The sequence below is a fragment of the Scyliorhinus canicula genome, chromosome 15, assembly GCF_902713615.1.
Source record: "Scyliorhinus canicula chromosome 15, sScyCan1.1, whole genome shotgun sequence".
In the NCBI taxonomy this organism is placed as follows: Eukaryota; Metazoa; Chordata; class Chondrichthyes; order Carcharhiniformes; family Scyliorhinidae; genus Scyliorhinus; species Scyliorhinus canicula.
Genome location: NC_052160.1, coordinates 26912818 through 26938689, shown reverse-complemented (window position 1 = coordinate 26938689; position 25872 = coordinate 26912818). Strand labels below are relative to the sequence as shown.

Sequence of the window (25872 nt, the reverse complement as noted above, 5' to 3'; positions counted from 1 at the left end):
TGGAAGTCCCCTTCGTTGTGGGGGGGGGGGAATTACTTTTTAGCAAATCTGCGTATTAAAGCAAGACGGCTAGTCTCACTTTAATGTGCAAATTCCGGAGGTACCCGAGGCGGCGTGGGATCTATCACCTTCGCCTCGGAAATCTCGGGCAAGCAACACTCAGTACTGATCTCCATAAATGGAGACCAGATGGAATGGGACTCGGGATCTTCCAGGGGATCGGAGGCCCCCAGGTGCATGCCCTTTGGGAAGGATGATAGCCTGGCACTGCCAACTGGCAGAAGTGCCACGCTGGCATTTCTTGCACAATGGCGATCTGGCTGGAAGTGCCCTGCGTGGGTGTTGGGGACCCTCCCATTGTGCCTCGGTGGAGGTCGGTTCGGGGACTCCAAAGATTGGGACACCATTTCTAAATGGCGTCCTGATCTCTCACTATACTGAGGAGTTCCAGAGAGCAGAGTTTCTCAGTGCACCAAATGGGACTATGTGCAGGCTCGGCCGCGCGTTCCCCACTGAGGCCGCTTAGCTAAAGCAAGTGCCAGAAAACACGCAGCTAAGTGCACTCATTATGGGACTTTGTTCCCATTTAGTTAAATCCCACCCTAAATATCTCTTAAGATAGCGGTGGGGAACTCGCTGGCAGAGCCAGCAGTAAACTCCCAGCAAAACCTGCCACAATTGACACTTAGAAGGTTTTCTGTTTAATCGCGCCCTAAGTTTGGGCTTGACTGGGGAGAAACTCCCCAGTGCCTAAAAAAGTGTTTAAGTGTGGTTAGGTAGCAGTGGCAAACTTGCTGAGAGAGCTGGAGGGAAACCCCCAATATAACCTGCCACAAATGACACTTAGAAACTTTTCCGTTGGATTGTTCCCTATATATGGAATAAAGGTTACCGAGAAGTGAGTTGCATGTTGGAATCTAATTAAGGGATTTGACGTTGTGGGTGGGGTGTGTGTGTGTGTGATGGTGGGGCATTAATGCAATAACATACCCAGAATTAAATTAAAGGAACTAAACTCAGACGCGTTCAGTAAACAAAAGACAGTGCTTTAGTGAGCAGTAAAGATGAGGATTGTCCTTGGTTTGATTGCTGATCTGTTCCAAGTTACCCAATCATAGCGATTAATAAAGTTCATGACCCCTACAGCAGAGACAGGATAGGAAAGTGAATCAGCCAGGATTACCACCCAGTGACCATTGGGAAGTGTGCAATGTTGGATTGGTGTCACACCACCTGCATTGGAAGAGCCCATTAACAATCACTTGGGGCTGAAAGATAAAGAATGGCATCCATCACCCAGCCGGAGACAGAAAGAGGGAATGTTGGGAAGAAACTTGTATAAAATTTTGCAACATCTCAAGCAGTGCATCGTCATACAGCCCCTCCTGCCAGGACTGTTTCCAAAGGCTGGGAATGCCGTGAATAAGAGAGTACAATTGGGAGGAGAGGAAAACTTGCCCATCTGTTTTTTTCCCCAACTGAGTTTCAGTGAATTTTCCAGGTATTAGATTTGTAAACTGAGGGAGCTTGTTAACTTTGAATCCAATGTTGCTGAGCAGGTTATGTGTCATAGTATAAACTTCCTGCTTTCCTCTGACGCCATGTGCCTGCCCCAGCTACTAGTTTTGACTGTCTGTGCTCTAACTGGCCAGGGAATAGGGCGCCTGGGCTCCTGGTGCACACATGGCCCAGACATTCTTGTACAGCCTCAGGGGATTAATCTTCCTCTGCTGTTGCTGACATGCAAGGAAGGGACTGGATTTCCATCGAACAGGGACACCTGCTGCTGCTGCTGGAAATGGCAGATGTATTTGCAGAGAACAGTGCTGGAGGGGATTAGCGCCACATAAATAGCAGCGGATGTCATTATTCATCATACCCATGACACAGGTTTGCCATTTTTAAAATCTAGCCCTCTCGGTGCCATCAGACCAATCACATATTGCCACAAGCATGGAAAGGAGCCATGTGACCTGTTGCCTTCCCTGCCCCCCACACAAAAGGAGGCCGTGCGATTCTGTTGACTGACAAAAGGGCTATATTTTTTAATTCCATGCATTACTCGGTTCTTCAGATTTCTTTGGATTTTCTTTTCTCTTCACAACTCAGCTCTCAACACAACTACACCTCAAATTTAAAATTTGTATTCACATGTTCAATTGGTCTCATTCATCCCAATCTTTGTGAACTCCTCCAACTGTACAACCCTCCAAGATTCGGGCAGCACGGTAGCATGGTGGTTAGCATAAATGCTTCACAGCTCCAGGGTCCCAGGTTCGATTCCCGGCTGGGTCACTGTCTGTGCGGAGTCTGCACGTCCTCCCAGTGTGTGCGTGGGTTTCCTCCGGGTGCTCCGGTTTCCTCCCACAGTCCAAAGATGTGTGGGTTAGGTGGATTGGCCATGCTAAATTGCCCGTAGTGTCCTAAAAAGTAAGGTTAGGGGGGGGGTGTTGGGTTACGGGTATAGGGTGGATACGCAGGTTTGAGTAGGGTGATCATTGCTCGGCACAACATTGAGGGCCGAAGGGCCTGTTCTGTGCTGTACTGTTCTATGTTCTATTTCTGCTTTCTTCCAGTTGCGGGCTCTTATGAATTCCCAATTTCCATCATTCATGCCCATGACTTCAGCTGACGAGGCTCAACGTTCTGAGATTCCCTTGTTAGAGCTCTCTATTCCCTTCCCCCTCCCTTACAAAACCTACATCTTGCTCACTTGCCTTAATAGCTCCTTATGTGCCTCAGTGTAAAATTTTATCTGTTAATACTCATGGTAAGCATCAGGGGCAGCACGGTAACATAGTGGTTAGCACTGTGGCTTCACAGCTCCAGGGTCCCAGGTTCGATTCCCGGCTGGGTCACTGTCTGTGCGGAGTCTGCACGTTCTCCCCGTCTTCCCGGGTGCTCCGGTTTCCTCCCACAATTCCCGAAGGACATGCTGTTAGGTAATTTGGACATTCTGAATTTTCCCTTTGTGTACCCGAACAGGTGCTGGAACGCTGTGACTCGGGGCTTTTCACAGTAACTTCATTGCAGTGTAAGCCTACTTGTGACAATAAAGATTATTATTATTCAACATAGTACCACATTAAAAGCACTATATTAATGCAGATTTTTGTCTTTACGCTGGGTATAAAGGGCAGTTGCCCTTGTATTTGGACACCCGCTATTCCTGCCAATGAGTGTGAGGAGGCTTTTTAAAATCACACCCAGACCTCAATCCTGTCCACGTGGATGCAACTTCTGGCAAGAGAGCAATAATTCAGGAAAACAGAATCCCTTGTGATCACATATTTAAAAATGGATTATTTTCCTAATTTACACTAATTCAAAAAGTCAAAACTATTCTATTGTCCTGAATGAGTGGTCTGCTGATCAATATTAATCTGATGTTTTTCTGCACACATACAGTTAACACCTAGCCACAGGAAAACACATGCACACACAAAAAAACGAATTGTTTAAAAAAAACAAAGTACAAACTTTATTTCTTTCTTTGCAAGGCAGATGCCTTTTTTCCCACTTTCTTAACAAAATATAATAGTTTTTCCATGAACACAAACCTCATCTCAACTTAAAACGCGGATACGGGGAGAAATGGAAGGAACTAACAAACTAACTACACGAAAGAACATTGCTTAAAAAAAATCACCTACATCAGTACAAGGGGGGGCGGCAATTACAGAAGTGGGGTCCACAGTTCACACTGGGAGGAAGTGCCCCACTGGACTGAACAAATTGGTAAGTGCTTGAAACTCCCACCCCTCCCCAAAACGTAAAAAAATAAAAGAATGCTAAAATGTCCTTCAGCAACACTTCAGCTACAAATTCCAAGGTAGTCATGAGCGCAAGAAAGGATTTTGCAATCCCTTCTGGTATGGTCCAGATTTTTAATAGCCTCTCTCCTTCCAGGCTGAGACTGTTTACAGTATTGAGACGGTCGAAAAGAGACCTCAACCTTTTCTTTGCTTTCTTGAAAAAGAACATTGGGAACGATGTTTGAATCAATCCCGGCCTGGCGCATCTGTAGTGTCATGGAAGAATTCTCTCCGAGGGCTCCTTCTCCTCGCCTGGCACCATAATTTCCGTCGCCTCACTCCTCTCCCTGTCTGATTCGGTGCCTGACCAAACACGGGGAGGCTGGACAATAACTACTCGTCGCTGCTCCTCTTCCTGCTTTTCTTGTGTTCCTTCAATGTGCTGGATCGCCTGTAATTTAAATTTAAAAAAAAACTTAAGTGGTAGTCAACCCATTTTGGGGGGGGGGGGGGGGGGGGGGGGGGGCGGTGGTGGAGAAAACAGGATGATTGCTTGATACAGTATAGAAAGAAATCTTAGTAAAGCCCCCCTATTTGGCCTATTGGGAAATTACTAGCAAGTGTCAAATTGAGGCTATACCAAGTTAACCAGTCTTACTTCAGGTGGCACAGTTGGCATCAGTACCCTGGGCTAGGGAGGTCAACATTCAGACAAGAACCTCTACTTGTGATAAAATCAGAAAATGCTGGAAATAATCAGTAGGTCAGGCAGCATAAGTGAGAGAGAAACATTGTTAACATTTCAAGTTGAAATAGGCAGCATGGCGCCGAGGACCCAGGTTCGATCCAGACTTTGGGTCACTGTCCGTGTGGAGTTTGCACATTCTCCCTGTGTACTGCGTGGGTTTTACCCCACAACCCAAAGAGTTTGCGTGGGTTTTGCCCCCACAACCCAAAGATGTGCAGGGTGGGTGGATTAGCCACGCTAAATTGCCCCTCAATTGGGAAAAATGAATTGGGCACCTCTAAATGTTAAAAAGAAAATTCAAATTGAAGAGAGGCACGGTGGTTAGCACAGTTGTTTCACAGCTCGAGGGTCCCAGGTTCGATTCCCGGCTTGGGTGACTGTCTGTGGAGTCTGCAAGTTCTCCTCGTGCCTGCGTGGGTTTCCTCCGGCTGCTCCAATTTCCTCCCACAGTCCAAAGAATTGCAGGTTAGGTGGATTGGCCATGATAAATTGTCCTTAGTGTCCAAAAAGTTTAGGTGGGGTTACTGGGATAGGGTGGAGGTGTGGGCTTAGGTAGGGTGCTTCTTCCAAGGGCCAGTGCAGACCCGATGGGCCGAATGGCCTCCTTCTGAACTGTAAATTCTATGATTCCAAGACCTTTCATCGAAACTGGGACAATTTAAAGGTGTATAGTAAAGTAGTATCCAGCACTCTACCAACCAGAATTTCTCATGTTCTCCTAATACAAATCACTGTACCAACTAGAGGCAATTTTGCATAGTTGTATACTGTATTTTATATTTCACAGTATGTTTTTATATACCGTTGAAGATTAAAAATAAAAAGACTACTATCCTTTACTTCCAGAGTTCTTGTGTGTTAGTTTGTGGTGCAAGTATTGTGACGTATTCCATTGGTAAATACTCTCTGTTAACCAACATTTTTGATTAGTTGGCACCACCCATGTATGCTGGATTGATGCTGCAGGACTAAAGTGAGTAATAATGGGACAAGTAAAGAAACACAAGATGCATTGTGTGATGCATTGCAGCACGGTAGCATTGTGGCTAGCACAATTGCTTCACAGCTCCAGGGTCCCAGGTTTGATTCCCGGCTTGGGTCACTGTCTGTGCGGAGTCTGCACATTGTCCCCGTGTGTGCGTGGGTTTTTTCCGGGTGCTCCAGTTTCCTCCCACAGTCCAAAGGTATGCAGGTTAGGTGGATTGGCCATGATAAATTGCCCTTAGTGTCCAAAATTGCCCTTAGTGTTGGGTGGGGTTACTGGGTTATGGCGATAGGGTGGAGGTCTGGACCTTGGGTAGGGTGCTCTTTCTAAGAGCCGGTGCAGACACGATGGGCCAAATGGCCTCCTTCTGCTCTGTAAATTCTATGAATGGAGGAGATGCGAACGGCAGAATGATGAACTAGCATTTGAAGAAAAAAATAGAAAAATTAAAACCAGGAAAGAAAACGGAAACAAAATAGAGACAGGGGTGATGATTTGAAATTATTGAACTCAAAATGTTGAGTCCAGAAGGCTGTAAAGTACCTAGATAAAAGATGAGGTGTGTTCCTCAAGCTTGCATTGAGCTTTAATGGAACACTGCAAGCGGCCCAGGGCAGAGAGGTCAGTGTAGGAGCACAGTGGGGATAAATGGCAAGCCACGGGCAGCTTGCAGTCATTCTTGTGGACCGCAAAGCCGTCACCCAATCTGCATTTGATCTCCCCAGTGTAGAGCTGATTGCAGTGTGAACAGCAAATACAGTAAATTGAAAGTATATATTGCTGTTTTACCTGAAGGACTGTTTGGGACCTTGTAGAATGGGGAGAAAGTAAAAAGGCAGGTGTTGCATCCAACTCCGCACACATGGGGAAGGGAGTGACTAAGAAGCAGACCCTTGGGAATATTGAAAGGGGAGGCGAAGGTGTGTTTGGTGGTGATGCTGTTCCTGAAGGTGGCAGAAAATGATCCGTTGAGTCTGGATGCTGGACATGTACAAGATGATGACGAGGAAGCCTGTTGTAATTCTGGGAGGGAGGGGCAGGGGAGAGAACAGAAGCCTGGGAAATAGTCAAGGACCCTGTCAACTACAGCGGGGTTAAGGCAGCACGGTGGCGCAGTAGTTAGTTCTGCTGCCTCACGGCACCGAGGTCCCAGGTTCGATCCCGGCTCTGGGTCACTGTCCGTGTGGAGTTTACACATTCTCCCCGTGTCTGTGTGGGTTTTGCCCCCACAACCCAAAAGATGTGCAGGCTAGGTCGATTGGCCATGCTAAATTGCCCCTTAATTGGAAAAAATGAATTGGGTACCCTAAATGTTTTATTTTTTTTTTAAACTACAGCTGGGTGGGAGAGGTGGGGAAATCCTCAATTAAGGAAAAAGGAAGAAATATCGGAAGGGCTGGTGTGGGAGATTGTATCATCAGAATAGATGTAACAGAAATGGAGAAACTAGGAGAATGGAAGAGTCCTTATAGAAAACAGGTCGTCACGGAGTGTAGTCAAGGTAGCTGTGGGAGTCAGTGAGCTTATAATGAATGTTGGTTGTTGGCTTATCCCCAGAAATGGAGAAAGTAAGTGTCAGGCATGGACCATGTGATGACGAGAGGAGGGTGGAAATGGGAGGCAAAGTTGGTAAATTTTTCTATTTGTAATGGTTATTCACAGAAATCTCCATTCCTAATCCAGAGTTCGCAATTTTGAGCCAATGGAACTATAACGGTGTCATATTCCTGGACTGGAGAAGAGAAAGCCGGCCAGTGTTCGTTCCCTCTCTACACAAAGTTAGGTGACATGGGAACTTGTGTAAGTGGGAGCAGATGTTACAAAAGGGGAACAGACAGAGTAAATGAGTGGCTAAACTATCGCATAATGCAGGTCAATGAGGGGTAAGTGTGAGGTCATTCAATTTAGATCTGTGAAAAAGTCAAAATATTTCTTAATGGTGAGACAAGAAACTGGGAGAGGAAAGGTGTGCAAGTAGACAATCACCAAACGCCAGTCCACAGGTACACAAATTAGCCAAAATGGCTAATGCAATCTTGGCTTTTATCTCAAGGAAACTGAAATACAAGGGTAGGAATTGATGCTTTAGTCGTACGGTCTTGTTTAGAGTGGAGTGACTGTATTCAGTTCTGTGCACCACTCCTGAAGAGGAATGTCTTATTGTTTGCCCTTTGAGGCAAAGATGACCATGTTCATCATCTGCGGTTTTTGTTCGATGGCTGTTAAGGCTGATCTGCGCCCGAAAAATTCTGCTGAAAATAGGACAGAATACTGCAGCCGATTGAATTTTAGACAAGTGGCTGGCTCAGCATTTTCTGACCTTGCATTTCTCTCTACCTTTGATTTGTACTTGCTTTCGAAGAAGGCCACACCAATTTGCACCAAGTGCAACGATCCTTGGCAAACTTCTCCAAGGACTATCAAAACTCCTAAATGAAGCCTTCAGTATGTCTTTGTAGTGCTTCTTTGACTGTCTTGAGAGCACACCCCAGACTCAAGCTATCCATTGAAGATTCACTTTGGTAAATAAGGCTACATAACCAGCCCAAGTCAGTTGTGACTGTCAAAGTGTGGCTGCTTAGGATACCAGCTTGGGTAACCACCTCAATGTTTGATATTTTGTCCTGCCATCTGATCTTTAGAAGCTTCGAAGGCAGCTCAACTGAAGGTAATTGAACTTCTTGGAATGACATTAGTACATGCATAGAACAGAGAAATTGTTTGATAGGCAGATTTACTCCTCTTCATTCCCAGACTGATGTTCAAAATCTGCCAACGGCTACATATGTTTTGGCAATTCTTGGATGTCTCTCATCAAAATAGACATCCCGAGACAGTGTGCTGCTGAAATAAGTGAACTTATTCACTGCTGAACCTAATCTTTGGGCTTGAGATAGGGCTTGCTGATACATTACGTCAGGTTTTCTTCATTCTGATCATAAGACGACATGCATGCACTGGAGAACAATTCCCGCTCTGAACCAGCAACTAATGCGCAGTCATTGGCAAACAGAAAATCGCAAAGTATGTCCTTAAAGACCTTGGTCTTTGCCTGAAATTATCTCAGATTGAGCAGCAGTCCAGTGTGATATCTGATATTGATGCCAGGATTAGCATCATGGGAGGGATCAGCCAGCACGGTGGAGAAAAATATACTGATGGGGGTGAGTTCTAGCACACAGCTCTGTTTAATTCTATTAGTGACTGACAATGGGTCAGAAAATTCACCATCATCCAGGCTACACACGAGTATGCCATCATTGAACTGTTGCACCATGATGAATTTCCCAGGGGAGCCGAATTTCTCCATAAAATTCCAAAAGTCCCTCATAGCTGACTGTGTCAAAGGTCTTGGTTAAATATGGTGTAGAGGTCCATGTTCTGATCTTGGCAATTCTCCTGGATCTGTCTCACTGTAAACACCATATCAGTGATTCCTCGACCTTTTCTGAAACCTTACTGATTTTCTGACAGCAGATGCTGGTTGAGATGTTGCACGAAGTCATTTAGAAGGATTCTGGCAAAGCTTTTGGAGAGAAGTGAGATTCTTCTAAGGTTCTCACAAGATTGGCAAGTTCTCTTCTGCTTGTACAGGTTGACACAGAGGTAATCTTTGTATTCTACTGGGATGGTTCCTTGCTCCCACGTAGATTGAAAGAGTTCAGTGGGCCTTTTGCCTCCCCACCTTCTAGACCTCAGTGAGATAGCATCAGCTCCTGGAGCTTTGCCATTGCACAGAAGTTTGGTTACAATTGTTCTTTCGAACAGTGTGGGAGGGTCATCAGGAGGGAAGGTGATGACAACCTATGGCAGCTTTTCGATTGTTTCTTCATTGATGGATGAAGGCCAAATGAGGACGCAGTTAAACTGATCTGCTCGGCTTTGCAGAATTTGGGCTTTTTCTGTGAGCAGCGTTGGCACCAAGAATTGAAATGAAATGAAATGAAAATCGCTTATTGTCACAAATAGGCTTCAAATGAAGTTACTGTGAAAAGCCCCTAGTCACCACAGTCTGGCGCCTGTTCGGGGAGGCTGGGACGGGAATTGAACCGTGCTGCTGGCCTGCCTTGGTCTGCTTTCAAAGCCAGCGATTGAATTGCTGCTGAATTGGTAGACTGGGGCCCATGGACAGAAGTAGAATCTAGAGGGAGAGTTCTTGATGTTTAAGGCGAGATATGTTAGTCTTGAAGGGGGTGGATTGCAAATCTGCCAGAATGACACCGAAGCTTGGAGGGTTACAGGACATATTGCATAAACCTGACTTGTAATCCCTTGAGTTTTGAACGTTGAGAGGGTGATCTTATTAAAGTGTTTAAAATTATAATGGGTAAGTTAAGGTAATTAAAGGAAAAGCTTTTTCCTCCAGTAGTGGGAGCCAGAACAAGGGTAAGAATCTTAACATTAGAGCCAGGTCATTTAGGAGTGAAATCAGGAAAGACATTTTCAGAGAGTACTGGAAACCTGAAACTGTCTCTCTCCTCCAAATAATTGTGAATGTTAAAAGTCAATTGGAGATTTCAAGACCAAGATTGATTTTGTTGGATATAAAGATATGGATCAGAGGTGGTTAAATGGTGTTAAGCTACAGATCGTCCATGATCTAACTGAACAGTAGAACAGGCCTAATGGGGTGAATGACCTCTTCCTGTTCCTAAAACCGAGGGGGCCACTGGAAACCTAGGGGAGCCATCAGGACAGCAGTCTTACCTGCACAATGGTGTCCAGATTCTGTCTTGATGTAGTGGAGGGGCTATTGATGACTGAGGATGGTCCCATCGTCACCACGGTGACTTGGTGTGAAGCTGGTGGGGGTGGAGTCTGCACTATGACAGTGGGATGGTGGGTTGACGCTGGGAAGACGTGAGCTGGCAGGACCTAAAAGATAACCAGAGAGGGGCAAAAAGAAGTCATTACAACAAGTTAACCGGTGTTGCTCACTTGCCCACAGTTGACAGCGGCTGAAGGCTCACAATTAGGCAGCATTAATAGAGAGTCCATTGTGTTATGACTCTGAGAGGCATTACCCTTATGTGATAATGAATTGGTGTTACTGAGCATGCAGTTTGAGCACCAGAGAGGCAAGTGCTGACCTGTGCCATAAGTTGGGACTCGGGCTCGTGCTGCTCCTCCTGCAGTAGGATCTTGGGCTGCTCCTGGTGCCGTTGCTGCAGCTGTACTTGTTGCGCAATGGCCTTTAGTTTTTCAGGGTACATGTGGGCGTCCAGCGAGCGAACCTGACAACAGATGCACCTCATCAGTCTCTGAGGGACAGTGGAGAGCTTTCCAGAGATTAAATTAAAATAGGCTCTGGAAAAAGCTTGGCCTCCTATCCATTGGGCTCCTGCATCACATGTGATGCTGGACGTCTGGCAGGAAGCTCCTACTGCACGACTGCCCCTCCACACCCCTCCCTTACACCACTCCTAACATAGCTCCATAAGCAAAGCTGCTCTACCATACTTTGCTCAAGTGACAAATGTGTGTCCAGTCAGTGGCTGTGTGTCATTTAGTACAGTAATATAGTAATTATGTGGCTGGACTAGTCATCCAGATGCCAGTCTAATGATCTGGTGACACCAGGCAACTGGAGAATATATATTCAATTAATTAAATTAATCTGGAACACAAAGCTAGTATCAGTAGTGGTGGCAATGAAACTACCAATTGTAAAAACCCATCTGATTTCCTCCCCCTTTTGGGGGAGGAAATCTGTCATCTTATCAGCCATGCTCGGATTGAATGGCGGAGAAAGCTCAAAGGGCTGAATTGCCTACTTCTGCTCCTAATTCCTATGGCCGACAAGTGATTCCAGACCCACATCAATGAGGTTGACTCTTAACTGCCCTCTGAAATGGCTCAGTAAGTCACTCAGTTATATTAAAGAAGACAGTTTTTCAGCATCTTCTCATCAGCAACAAGTCCTGCCACCGCTACCCATCATCATGAATGAATGGAATAAAAGAGCTATTCATTCACCAGATGTGAGCATCATTTGCTAGGCCAGCATTCATTGCTATTCCCCAATTGCCCTTAAGGTGATAGCGAGCTGCCTTCTTGAATCACTGCAGTCCTGGAGGTGTAGATACGCACCTACAGTGCTGTTTGGAAGTGAGTTCCTGGATTTTGACCAAGCGACAGTGAGGGAACGACGATATATTTCCAAGTCAGTGTGGTGAGAGGCTTGGAAGAAGCTTCCAAGTGGTGGCATCGCAACTAAACTTCCCACCCAACATCCACACACTAACATGCCAGAGTAGCTCCCCAGATAGTGATCAAGCACAGAGATCATGTTTCCATTTCTCCCTAATCCAGGGTGCTAAAGATAAATGTGATCAACTGTCTCGGCCCAAGATTAAATCTGGGCCTTCTTGTGTGCATGCCTTCGTACTGCACACGGTGCTCCCTTCATCTGTGAATGAGCATCAAAACAAATGCCACCAACCTGTTCCTCCAGCATCATCCTGACCGAACGCTCCTTGTCCAACTGATGTCGCAATTCAATCATTTCCCGCTTCAGGTCTTCCAGCTTCTCATCTTCCCAGACATCAGGAGAGCCAATCCCTTCATCCTTATCCTCTGCACGTCTCCGCTTAGGGGAGGAACCACTGTACTCCTGGAAGGCAAAGCTCTGTTAAAAAGCAATGATAGCTAATCCAAGTGTAATCACAGTGGGAGCGCTGTACTATCGAATGTACTGTCTTTTCGGTGAGACATTAGGGGAATTCTCCCCTGCGGCTTAGTCGATATTTATTCCTCAATCAACATAACTAAAACCTATTATCTGGCCATGATTCTCACTCGGGGAGTGCCAGTTTGCTGTGAGTGCTGGGAGTTAAGGTAAGAATGGGAGTTTAGGGAAGTGGGGGAACTGAGATTTAAAAGGAGTGGGAGTTGCCAGTGACATCCCTAGGCAGCAGGCGGAAAAACAATCCAGGAGTGACATCGTAGGAAAATGGTAAGTTCATTGGCTGGTTAGTAACTGCTAATTTTAAATACCTATTCCAAGTTGCCTTCAGATTAAAAAGTAAAAAGAGAAATATTTTACAGATTAGAAAGACTAAAAAAATGAAAAACAAATAAAATAAAATAGAGATGCAGGACCAGGCAATGTGTTTTACCTGCATAATGTGGGAGCTGGTGGACCCCATTGTGGTTCCTAGTGAACACATCTGTAGCAAGTGTTGGTTGCTTGAGGAACTTTGTTTGGCTCAGAGTTGATGAGCTGGAGTCTGAGCTTTGGATGCTGTGACACATCAGAAAGGGGGAAGAGTTACCTGGACGCTGTGTTCAAGAGGCAGCCACACCCCTTAGGTTAACTACCTTAAATTCGGTCAGTGGTCAGGGACAGAAGGGTCTGACTATGAGCGAGGTAGGTAGTGGTATCCAGGAGGTAGGATTGCAGGAGCCTCAGTCCTTACCCTGTCCAACAGGTTTGAGATTCTTGCTCCCTGTGTGAATGAGAGTGGGGACAGTGAGTAAACTGACCACAGCACCGTGATAGAGGGAGCCAGCCAAGTGGCGGGAGAGAAACTGACCACAGCACCGTGATAGAGGGAGCCAGCCAAGTGGCGGGAGAGAAACTGACCACAGCACCGTGATAGAGGGAGCCAGCCAAGTGGCGGGAGAGAAACTGACCATAGCACCGTGATAGAGGGAGCCAGCCAAGTGGCGGGAGAGAAAAGAATCGTAACAGTAATCGAGGATTGTAGTGCCTTTGGCGGAGGCTATTAGGCAAGATCCTAATAGTTATAGTTAGGGTATATAGACACTGTCCTCTGTGACCAGGATCGAGAGAACCGAAGGTTGTGTTGCCTACCTGGTGCTCTGGTTCAGGATATCTCATCTTGGGCTGCAGAGTGGGAGGGTAAAAACCAGCTGTCATGGTCCACAAAGGTACCAACAACATAGGTTAGACAAGGAGAATGGTTCTGCTGAAGGAACATGACCATCTTGGGACTAAATTAAAAAGTAAAACCAAAAAGGTAATAACCTCCGGATTACAACCCGAGTGAGCCACAAGATCGATAAGATTTAAGCGATAAATGCACGGCTCAAAGGTTGGTGTGGGAGAAATGGGTTTGAATTCATGGAACATTGCCACCAGTACTGGGGAAGGCGGGAGCTGTTCCGATGAGACAGTCTTCACCTGAATCATGCTGGGACCAGAGTCCTGGCAAATCGCATAACTGAGGCTGAGATAGGGCTTTAAACTAAATAATGAATCACAGAGAAGTGGGTGCAAGGGGATTAGGGCTGGGATCTAAATATTCAAGGATACACGTCCGCGTCCGATCGAAAGGGCAGGCAGAGGGGGCGGGTTGCCTTGTTAGCAGGTGGACAGCACGCTAGCACAGTGGCTAGCACTGTTGCTTCACAGCTCCAGGGTCATAGGTTCGATTCCCAGCTTGGGTCATTGTCTGTGTGGAGTCTGCACTTCTCCCCTTGTCTGCGTGGTTTCCTCCGGATGCTCCAGTTTCCTCCCACGAGTCCAGAAAGACGTGCTGTTAGGTGAATTGGACATTCTGAATTCTCCCTCAGTGTACCCAAACAGGCGCCGGAGTGTGGATTCCGGGGATTTTCACAGTAACTTTATTGCAGGGTTAACGTAAGCCTACTTGTGACACTGAAAGATTATTATTATTATAGGAAGAAATTAATCAATAGCATATAGGGTCGAAGGCGTAGAATCTGTGTGGGTAGAGTTGAGGAATCGCAAAGGGAAAAAGACCCTGTTATGTACTGGACCCCTCGCAGTAGCCAGGGTGTGGGACAGAAAATAAATCAGGAGGTAGAAAAGGCGTACAAGAAAGGCATATTACAATAATCATGGGGGATTTCAATATGCAAGCGGACTGGGAAAATCAGCTTGGTAGTGAATCCCAAGAGAAGGAATTTGTGGAACGTCTACGAGATGGTTTTTCGGAAAAGCTTGCAGTTGAGCCCACTCAGGGACCAGCAATTCTGGATTTGGTGTTATGTAATGAGGGGAGGCGATGGCATCATGCTCTTGTCGCTGGACCAGGAATCCAGAGACTGAGAGTCATGCTCTGGGGACCCGGGTTTGAATCCAGCCATGGCAGATGGTGAAATTTGAATTCAGTAAATATCTGGAATTAAAAGTCTAAAGGTGACCATGAAACCTTTGTCGATTGTCGTAAAAACCCATCTGGGGTTCACCAATGTCCTCTAGGGAGGGAACTCTGTCATCCTTACCTGGTCTGGCCTCTAGGGAGGGAATTCTGTCATCCTTACCTGGTCTGGCCTCTAGGGAGGGAACTCTGTCATCCTTACCTGGTCTGGCCTACATGTGACTCCAGACCCACACCAATGCTCCAAAAGATGTACTTGTTAGGTGAATTGGACATTCTGAATTCTCCCTGTGTATAGGCACCGGAGTGTGGCAACTAGGGGATTTTCACAGTAACTTCATTGCAGTGTTAATGTAAGCCTACTTGTGACACCAATAAAGATTATTATTATTTTTTATATATAAATTTAGAGTATCCAATTCATTTTTCCAATTAAGGGGCAATTTAGCGTGGCCAATCCACCTACCCTGCACATCTTTTGGGTTGTGGGAGCGAAACCCACGCAGACACGGGGAGAATGTGCAAACTCCACACGGACAGTGACCCAGAGCCTTGGGACCTTGGTGCCGCGAGGCAACTGTGCTAACCACTTGCGCCACCGTTTATTATTAATGTGGTTGACTCTTAAATGCCTTCAGGAAAGGGCAATAAATGCCCATCCAGCGATGGCCACAACCTATGAACAGATAAGGCAGAATGGATTAGAGAACTTAAGGTGAAGGAACCCTTAGGCAGTGACCATATGATCAAATTCACCCTGCCGTTTGAGAGGGAGAAGCTGGAATCAGATGACACAGTATCGCCCCCACAACCCACAGATGTGCAGGCTAGGTGGATTGGCCACGCTAAATTGCCACTTAATTGGAAAAAATTAATTGGGTGCAGTAAATTTATTTAAAAAGAAGAATTCTTTGAAGAGGTAATGGGGAAGTTAGACAAAGGAGAGCCAGTGGATCTAGTCTTTTGGATTTCCAGAAGGCCTTTGACAAGGTGCTGTACAGGAGGCTGCTAAATAAGATAAGAGCCCATGGTGTTAAAGGCAAGATACTGGCATGGATAGAGGACTGGCAGAAGGCAGAGAGTGGGGATGAATGGGTCTTTTTCAGGATAGCAGCCAGTGACTAGTGGTGTTCCCCAGGGGTCAGTGTTAGGAGCACAACTATTCAAGAGGCGGCTAGATATAGCACTTGTGGAAAATGGGATCAAAGGCTATGGGAAGAAAGCAGGGTTAGGCTATTGAGTTGGAAGATCAGCCATGATCGTGATGCATGGCGGAGCAGGCCCGAAGGGCCAAAAGGCCTCCTCCTATCTCCTATGTATCTATGTACCATTAACAATCTGGAAGAAGGAACTGAGGGCATTATTGCTAAATTTGCAGATGATACAAAGATATGCAGAGGGTCAGGTACTGTTGAGGAAGCAGGGAGGCTGCAAAAGGACTTGGACAGGCTAGGAGAGTGGGCAAAGAAGTGGCAGATGAAATACAATGTGGAAAAGTGTAGGTTATGCACATTGGTAGGAAGAAGAGGCATAGACTATTTTCTAAATGAGGAAAGGTTTGGGGAATCTGAAGCACACAGGGACTTAGGAGTCCTAGTTCAGGATTCTCTTAAGGTTAAGATGCAGGTTCATTTGGCAGTTGGGAAGGCAAATGCAATGTTAGCATTCGTTTTGAGAGGGCTAGAATACAAGAGCAGGGATGAACAGCTGAGGCTGTATCAGGCTCTGGTCAGACCCCAATTGGAATATTGTGAGCAGTTTTGGGCCCGTATCGAAGGAAGGATCTGTTGGCCTTGAATGGTGTCCAGAGGAGGCTCGCAAGAACGATACAGGGAATAAAAGGGCTTGTCTTATGTTGTCGAGCTAATGAGGACTCTGGGTCTGTACTCAATGGGGTCCCATACTGTTGGGGCATACTTGTGTCTTGAAAATGGCAATGGATTGATTGTATTACCCCCTCCTTTCCAGCTGATATCCTCTGTCCACCACCTGTTCACAGGGAGCATATGTCTTCCATGAAGGGCTTCTTTGAAAAATGCAGTGTGCAGCCCACTACCAGCATCATGATCTACAAGACCCTCACCTAACACCCCACATTGACCTAAACACTGTATATATTCAGTCTGCCATGCCCAATAACATCCCAGGAACACTGCCACCAGCCATCACCCACACCATGCCCTGCCCCACCAATTCCAGGCAGCATGCCCACCTGAATGAAGCGCTTCAACTGTGAGTTCTGTTGAAGTAGTCGGGTTTTCTCTTGTTCAAGTGAAAAGATATATTCTGCCGTTTGCTGCAAAATGGCTGCCTGTGGGGAAGAGAAATAACAGGAGTATGAATTGGGCCTCCAGTCAGGGTGGTACTTCATCACTGAAACCAAATGGTCTCCTTCAATTGGATAAAAATGCATCATATGGGAAGTTGATGATTGGGACTTTCTCCAATTATGCATTTGTTAAACAGTTACAGCAGGCCTTTATCATTAGTAGCACTGTTAGACTTTCCTCCATCACCCAATTAGACTCATGTAATCCCTCACTGCTGAAACCCACTAATTACATAGAACATAGAGTGCAGAAAGAGGCCATTCAGCCCATCGAGTCTGCACCGACCCACATTAAGCCCTCACTTCCACCCTATCCCTGTAACCCAATAAGCCCTCCTAACCTTTTTGGACATTAAGGGCAATTTAGCATGGCCAATCCACCTAACCTGCACGTCTTTGGACTGTGGGAGAAAACCGGAGCACCCGGAGGAAACGCCCGCAGACACGGGGAGAACGTGCAGACTCCGCACAGACAGTGACCCAGCGGGGAATCGAACCTGGGACCCTGGCGCTGTGTAGCCAGTAAAATTGTCCAGTAAAATGTGACATGGCAAAGGAGAATACACTTAAAACAAGCCCCTGGCCCCACCCCCTCAATTCCAAGTGTTGTAACCCCCTCTCTGATTCTGAGCACCCCTGTTGGAAACTGTGCATATGGAGGTGGACCAGTTGGCGCCTGACCTTGCTGAGTTTCTCGCCATCAGTGTGTGGTATCAGTGTTTTCAGGGATTGAAACCCAGCATTGATGCTTTGCATTCGGCGCCTCTCATTGCTGTTGGCAATTTCTCTCCGTATCCTCCTCTCTTGGTCTCTCTGAGACTCCTGGGTCAGTGGGATATTAGCCAAGCTGGAAAAAAATATCAAGACAATCATAACTTTATCCCCACAACTCTTTATCCCCACAATTCACTTTCTAACAATTTATCTTGCAGCACATCACCGGAATGACCAATATTCATATGTAAAGACATTTTATTGGGGGCTATTTGACTACATAGGCATCATGGTCATGCCCAATCCCACTTTCATCTGGTCTCCATATACTCAACAGCTTCTGGCAGGAGTCACTGGTCTGTGACCAGTCCTCCCCCTCCACAACACAGAGTCCAATTTGAGTGACACAATCTGCTGCATCAGAGCCTGCTGATCTGAACCTCTGCAGCAACTAACACAGGTTCCCTCTTCTTGTCTCTCTCATTCTCCCACACAAATGCCTGTAAAAGCAATACAGATCCAGTAATCAAAATAGAACCATACTGGAGAGTAAGATCCATAGGTTTTGGATAGTTAGATTAGATTAACATTTTAGCATCGCCATTATTTTCTATATCTACACTGATAATGAAAGTTGCCTATATGAACACCAGTCAGGTTGTAATTACTACTTCCAGTCAATTGTGTTGTAGCACAAGAGACTGCAGTTACAATGAGACACATTCTACATTTTTCTACTAGAAACATAAAACAGGAATTTACAAAAGGAAACTGTCGACAGGATGTGCATGCAGATGCAAAATTTCAATGATATTAAATTGACTTTTATCATGCAAAAGGAATGTTAAAAAAGTAAAATTGTTCATGCTGCCTGCTTCAGAATTCCAGTCACAAATTAACAAGTAGTTTTCAATTACCAAACTTCCTAACTCAATAATTATTAAACACTCTCTCACTCCAGTCAGTTTCCTTAGCCTTTTCAGTGCGTGGATATGAAGTCGACTGAGTGACAGGAAACAAAGATCAGTGGTAAATGGTTGTGTTACAGACTGGAGAAAGGTATATAGTCAATATTAGGATCACTGCTTTTCTTGATCTATATTAAATGACCTAAACTGGAGTGGGCAGGGCCCAATTTCAAAATTTACAGATGGTACAACTATATTGTGAACTGTGAGGAGAATAGTCGTAGACTTCAAGAAAACATAGACAGGCTGCTAAAATGGGCGAACATGCGACAGATTAAATTTAATGCAGAGCAGTGTGAAGTGATACATTTTGATAGGAAGTTTGAAGAGAGAGATTTTAACTTGAAGGGTACAATTCTAAAGGGCATGCAGCAACAGAGGGACCTGGGGCATTTGTGCATAAATCATTGAAGATGGTGGGACAAGGTTGAGAAAGCAGTTAATGGGACATTGGGGTTTCTGGGCTTTATAATTAGAGGTCAGGATTTTCCACACAACCCACCACATGTTTTGCAGAGGCAGCCCGCCATTAGTCTTCTCGTCCCGCTGTTGTCAACAAGGTTTCCTGTTGAACGTACCCCATGCAGCCAGGAAACCCGCAGTGGGGGTACGTCATCAACAGGTCCAGAAAATCCCCCCAACGTGAACAGCCAGGAAATTCCAGCCAAAGAGTACAAAGGCAAGCAAGCTATGATGAACCTTTATATATCACTGATTCAGCCTCATTGTGTCCAATTCCAGCACCACTTTAGGAAGGATGTGAAAGCATCGGGGCAGGTGCAGAAAAGTTTTACTAGAATGGTCCTGGGAATGAGAGTCAACCACATGCTGTGGGACTGTAATCACATGTAGGCCAGATTGTATAGGGATAGCAGATTTCCTCCCCTAAAGAGTATTAGTGAATCAGATGGGTTTTTACAACAATCCAGTAGTCTCATGATTATTAATGCGATTAATATTTTATTCCAGATTTATTAATTAAATTCAAATGCCGCCAACTGCTCTGGTGGAGTATTGGTCCGGGTCCCTGAATTATTACCAGCAGGTTAGCTCAATTGGCTAGATAGCTACTGTGTGGTTCAGAACAACATCAACAATGCAGTTTGATTCCTGATCCAGCTGAGATAAACTTGGGGACTCCTCCTCGCTCTGCCCCTGAGAATGGAAGGGAGTGACTAAATCTGTGAAGAAAATAGTTCAGGATGAAGCATCGGCAGACAATGAGCCAAAGGCCTGATTTTGGGCAGAGCGCACAACACTCACTCAGTAAACATTGCCACTATGATATGATATCCCCTTCAGTTACAAGGATAGATTAGAAAAGCTGGGGCTGTGTTTTTTTTAATAAAAGAGGAGTATTTACAGATTTAATAGGGGCATTTAAAATCATACGGTTTCAGACAGAGTGGAAAGGAAGAAACTGGTGAAGTAAGTGACAGCCCTCGACATCAGGGCAGCATTTGACAGAGTGTGGCATCAAGGATCCCCAGCAAAACTGAAGTCAATAGGAATCAGGGAAAACTTTGAGTTGGAGTCACACCTAGGAAGATAGCTGTGGTTATTGGAGGTCAATCATCTCTGTCCCAGGATATCACTGCAGGAGTTTCTCGGGGTAGTGTCCTAGGTGCAATCATCATTAGCTGATTCATCAATTACTTTCCCTTCATCATAAGGTCAGAAGTTGGAATGCTCACTGATAATTGCACAGCATTCAACACCATTCGCAACTACTCAGATACTGAAGCAGCCCCTGACCTTATACAGCAAGACCTGGATAACATTCAGGCTTGGGATTCAATTTACACAAGTGCCAGGCAATGACCATCTCCAACAAGAGAGAATCTAACCACCTTCCCCTGACATTACCATCACTGAATCCCCGTTATCAACACCCTAAAGATTACCATTGACCGAAAACTGAACTGGACTAGCCATTTCAATACTGTGGCTGCAAGAGCAAATCTGAGTTTAGACATTCTGCAACAGGTAACTTCCCCAAAGCCTGTCCGCCATCTGCAAGGCACAAGCCAGGAGTGCGAAGGAATACTCTCCATTCGCCTAATGAATGCGGTTCCAACAACACCCAAAAAGCTCAACACCATCCATGACAAAGCACCCCGCTTGACTGAAACCCCATCCACCACATTTACTCCTTACATCACCAATGCACAGTGGTAACAGTGTGTATCATCTACAACAGTGCTTCTCAAACTATCTGATGTGGCGGACCGGCAGTTTTTTTTTCAGTGTGCCAGGGACCGGTGAGCGAAACAAGCCAATCCAGGATTACTGTCTCTTTCTTTTCTGGAAACACTCCACGTACCGGCAGACGATGGCTCGTGTACCGGCACCGGTACGCGTACCACACTTTGAGAAGCACTGATCTACAAGATGCAGCAACTCCTTCAACAGCACCTTCCAAACCCATGACCCTCAGCACCATAAGGATAACAGCAGCAGATACATGGGAACAGCACCTGTAAGTTTTCCACCAATCCACACACCACCCTGATATGGAACTAAATCACTATTTCTTCACTGTCACTGGGTCAATCCCTGGGAACTCACTTCCTAACAGCAGTTGTGGGTGCAATGGTTTAAGCAAGTGACTCAGCACCACCTTCTCTAGGGCAATTAGAGGTGGGCAAAAAATGCTGGCCTAGCCAGCGACACACATCCCACGATAAGGATATATTTTTTTTTTAACTGTTCCCAGTGATGGAAGGATGGAGAACCAGAGGACAGCAATTTGAGGTAGTTAGCAAACTGAGGAAAACTTATTTACACAGCAAGTGGCTAGGATTTGGAACACACTGCCTGAGAGTCTAATGGAGGCAGATTCAATCGTAGCTTTCAAAAGAGAATTGGATAATTATCTTAAAAAATAAAATGTACAGAGAAAATGCTGGGCACTGGTACTGCCCGAGTAGTTCTCTCAGTGAGAGCTGCCACAAACACAATAGACTAAATGGCCTCCTTCTGTGCTATAATCATTCTATGATATGCAGCAAACAATGTGTGGGTGCTGCTAAGTACTATAAAAACATATCAGCAAGGAACAGAACAGAGGGTCACCATTAATATACAGAATGAAAATATATACTAGAGAAAAACATTCTACATAAAAAACTTCTATGAGGCCATACTCAAGGGTTCAGTGAACATATTTCACCAGAGTAGCTCCCTCCAAACTGTCCCTCCAAACACTCCTGAGGCAGGTATAGCATAGACTAAATACGGAGTAAAGCTTCCTCCACACTATCACCATAGAACAACCCGAGGGTTAGTACACCCAAGTCTTAAATATAGCTCATTTTTGTGTTACGGTGTGAACTTGATAACCTTTGTGCATTTAAGGGGGGCTTAATGCATATATGAGGGAGAAGAAGACAGTCCAAACAGTCAGGGGAGAAAGAGGTAAAGTGGGTGGAGGAGGATTGTATCAAATAGCAGTGAACAGTTGAGCGAAATAGCCTGTTGTTCGGTTGTAGATTCAGGGTAATCAGGTGTGAGACCAAGTGTAAACATTAGTCCCCAGACAAGATGACATCAGTAATCCAGGGCCTGAACACTTTCATGTAGGCAGCGCTTCATGTGCACCTCCTTTAATCTGGTCTATTATTACATTTGCTGCTCCCAATGTGGTCTACTCTACATTGGAGAGACTAAATACAGACTAGGTGACTGCTTTTATACCTGCCAAATACCTTCCATCCACAAGCATGACAGATCTTCCTGTCATTTGCTATTTCAACTCACCGTCCTGCTCTCATGTCCACATGTCTGTCCTTAGCCTGCTGCAACATTCCAGTGAAGCCCAGCACAAACTGGAGGAACAGCACCCCATCTTCCGATTAGGTACGTTACAGCCTTCCGGACTTAACATTGAGTTCAACAACTTCAAACTGTGAACTCGCTCCTTCACCTTCACCCTATTTTTATTTCTGTCAATTCATTTTCATTTTTTCCATCTATCCGTTTTCCCCTCACCATTGTTCCCCCTCCCCACTTGGGCCATCTGTTCAATGTTCCTAGTTGTCCTTTGACACACTGTTTACTTTTGTTCTGCCATTAACACATTCTGATTTATTAATGTGCCACGACCAGCATCCCTCTTAGCCACCATGCCATTTAAAAAAATTTAGAGTAGCCAATTATTTATTTATACCAATTAAGGGGCAATTTAGCGTGGCCAATCCACCTAACCTGCACATCTTTGGGTTGTGGGGGTAAAACCCACGCAGACATATGGAGAATGTGCAAACTTCACACGGACAGTGACCCAGGCCCAGGATTCTAACCCGGGTCCTCAGCGCTGCAGTTCCAGTGCTGACCACTACGCCACATGTCGCCCCTTTCCTTGCCATTTTTGATGTCCTGAAGAGTCTGTGCCTCATGTCTATTGAATGTTCTAGGCCGCACTCTTTGATTTTTTTTTGACAATGTTGTTGTTGAAGTTTTGTTTGCACTTCAGCGCCGTGCTCCTGATCTACCTGGTGCGGAGAGGGCTAGGGAAGGCAGAGGAGCCCATGAACCTGTTCCTGGCAAAGCTCGCTATTAACAGGTTCAGGCAGCGGGTGATCAATGGGGTTGTCCGGCTGGACTGCCTTCCCATCTTATGCGGCTTTATTCGCGGCCGGGTATCCCGGGAGAGGAAGCATGCAGTGTCCATGGGCATTCTCAAGGCCGTCTGCACCTGGTGAGTACCGCAGGGGTTGGATTGCTTTATCGATCCCTCTTTTCACATTATGATTTAATGTTGTTAAGTTTCCATTCTTTTTTGTTATTTTCGGGCCAGTACCCCCACCAGGAGGGCATCACCTTTTAAAAACCCTCAGTGAATTTCTGTTATTCTATTTGATAATAATCTTTATTAGTGTCACAAGTAGGCTTGCATCAACACTGCAATGAAGTTACTGTGAAAAGCCCCTAGTCACCACACTTTGGCACCTGTTTGGGTATACTGAGGGAGAATTCAGAATGTCCATTCACCTAACAAGCACGTCTTTCGGGACTTGAGAGGAAACCGGGGCACCCGGAGGAATCCCAGCAGACACGGGGAGAACGTGCAGACTCCACACAGTGACCCTAGCCAGGAATCAAACTCAGGTCCCTAGTCGATTGAGCCCGGAAATAAAGCATCCCAATTAGCCTTGATCATCCCCATTTACGTTCCTTTTGTCTTTCTGTCCACCTCGATCCTGTTCTGTGTCCCCTACAAACAGTATAAATCTGACCCCATTTCCAATTCTCTCCAGCTTTGACAGTCATCCAGATTCAAAACGGTAGCTCCCTTCTCTCTCCACAGATGCTGTCAAACCTGTTGAGATTGTCCAGTATTTTCTGATTTTGTTTTGGATTCCAGCATACGCGGCAATTTAATTTTACCAATAATTTAGTATAGGCGGCATGGTAGCACAGTGGTTAGCACAGTTGCTTCACAGCTCCACAGTCCCTGGTTCGATTCCTGGCTGGATCACTGTCTGTGCGGAGACTGCATGTTCTCCCAGTGTCTTATGGGTTTCCTCACACAGTCCAAAGACGTGCAGGTTAGGTGGATTGGCCATGATAATTGCCCTTAGTGTCCAAAAAGGTTGGGTGGCGTTACTGAGTTACAGGGTTATGGGGTGGAGGGGTTAAGCTTAAGCTCTATCCAAGGGCCGGCGCAGACTCGATGGGCCAAATGGCCTCCTTCTGCACTGTAAATTCTATATAATTCAACCCCCAATAATGAAAACAGAAAATGACTTTCAGCCCAACAGGTCTCTGCTCCTCACACTGCTCATCTGGCAAGACATCATCAGTTTCAGGTCGATGACCGGGTTCTGATGAAAAGTCATCGACCTGAAACTAACTCTGTTTCTCTCTCCTCGGATGCTCAGCAGAACAACCAGGATCTCCAGCATAGTCTGTTTTTATTTAAGATTTCTAATATCCATAGTATTTAGCTTTTGTCCCAATATAATCAAGCTTATTTTTAAAAAAGACTCCATTTTCGTATAATTTGCAATCCTTTACATAGTCCTTGAATGGACAGGTCAGATTGAGTTGGATGTGTGGGGGCATAAGGATGCTTTCTGCAGCGTAAACCTACAACTCCCAGAGGTCCGTGCGGCAATGATGGACTACAGCTCCCATGATGCTATACGCCTGCTACCTCCAGCTGGGCTGCGGAGGAACAGGCAGGCCCGAAGCGCTGCACGGCCCCAACCCCAGCTCCAGGAGGTGTGGGGGAAGAGAAGGAGGAGCTGAAATCACCCCTGAAGAGCCGGCAGGGCAAATCTTTTCGATATTTTTTTTTTTTTAATTGACCCGACCGTCCACACATTACACCCGGAAAGTGACCACTGGATCCACGTGCGCCCCTGGGGCGAGGAGGAGGGGAAGGTGGATTGTTTGGACTCCCATTGAGAGGAGGAGGAAAGAGAGGGAGAGTGATAGGTGTCCGGGAAGTGGGCGCACCAACTTCCCCCCGCCCCCCTTTACCTAACTCGGGCAGCGTGGCTGCAGCGCTTCCCACGTGGGTGTGTTTGGAACCTCCGAATGTATCCATTCCGCTTTGGAACGTTGCCCTAGAACCGCCGCGTTCCAAACCCCGAATCCACGTGGAACCCTTCCTGCAGCCCCATCATTCAGCAAATAGCAAGAACGCCGCATCCCCCACCTCTTTCTCCTCCTCCTGGGGCTCTGCAAGCTCCTCCATGCAGACAGCAGATGGAGCCTTGCTTGTTAGTAGCAAAATAAAAAAATGATATCTATATCCATATTTATAAATGGGGAGAGAAAAGTACACACCTACAGAGACCGCCTATCACTTCTTTCTCACTCTTCCTGAAATCCTGGAATGAAGGTACCTTTTGAGTCGGCACCACGAAATATTCCATGTCTTGCACCTGGAGAAAAGAATTGTCCAGAAATAATAATCGTGTTAAATAAAAGCCTGGCTGAGTGCAGGTTCTCTGTGTGTTTCCAGCTGATCGCTCTATCAGATGGTTGTAAATGGCGGGAAACAGCTGGTGCTTTCGCAGCACCGCCGCCTCCTTCCGCCGGGACCGGGATTGCATGTAAACAAAGGACTATTCCCCGGTCCTCGCCGAGCTCCCGGACAGGGTGCAGACAGGTGCCGGTTCACTTCTCAAAAAAGGGGCTTCGTCACAAAGTGAGAAGAGGGGACACTTGGGGTAAAATGGGGGGGAAAGGGAAATGGACAATGATCAATTAGAAAGGGGGATGTTTCTGCATACGCCACTACGTGTGTGTGTGTGTGGGGTGAAGCGGCTCATC

The 25872-nt window shown here is 46.0% G+C and overlaps 1 protein-coding gene across 2 annotated transcripts; it reads right to left on the bottom strand.

Moving 5' to 3' along the window:
* Positions 1–3457: 3457 nt before the first annotated feature.
* On the bottom strand, positions 3458–25750 carry tfap4 (transcription factor AP-4 (activating enhancer binding protein 4)). Of its 2 annotated transcripts, XM_038820530.1 has the most exons (7): positions 25384–25750; positions 17588–17753; positions 16790–16888; positions 11931–12101; positions 10579–10722; positions 10196–10363; positions 3458–4206 (listed from the first exon to the last, which is right to left on the bottom strand). In XM_038820530.1, the coding sequence occupies exons 1-7, from the start codon at positions 25650–25652 to the stop codon at positions 4030–4032; spliced, it is 1194 nt and encodes a 397-aa protein (XP_038676458.1). In that variant the 5' UTR covers positions 25653–25750; the 3' UTR covers positions 3458–4029. The 2 variants fall into 2 exon arrangements, with proteins under 2 accessions (XP_038676458.1, XP_038676459.1); XM_038820531.1 differs by lacking the exon at positions 10579–10722 and having other exon boundaries at positions 25384–25749.
* Between the last annotated feature and the right edge of the window lie 122 nt (positions 25751–25872).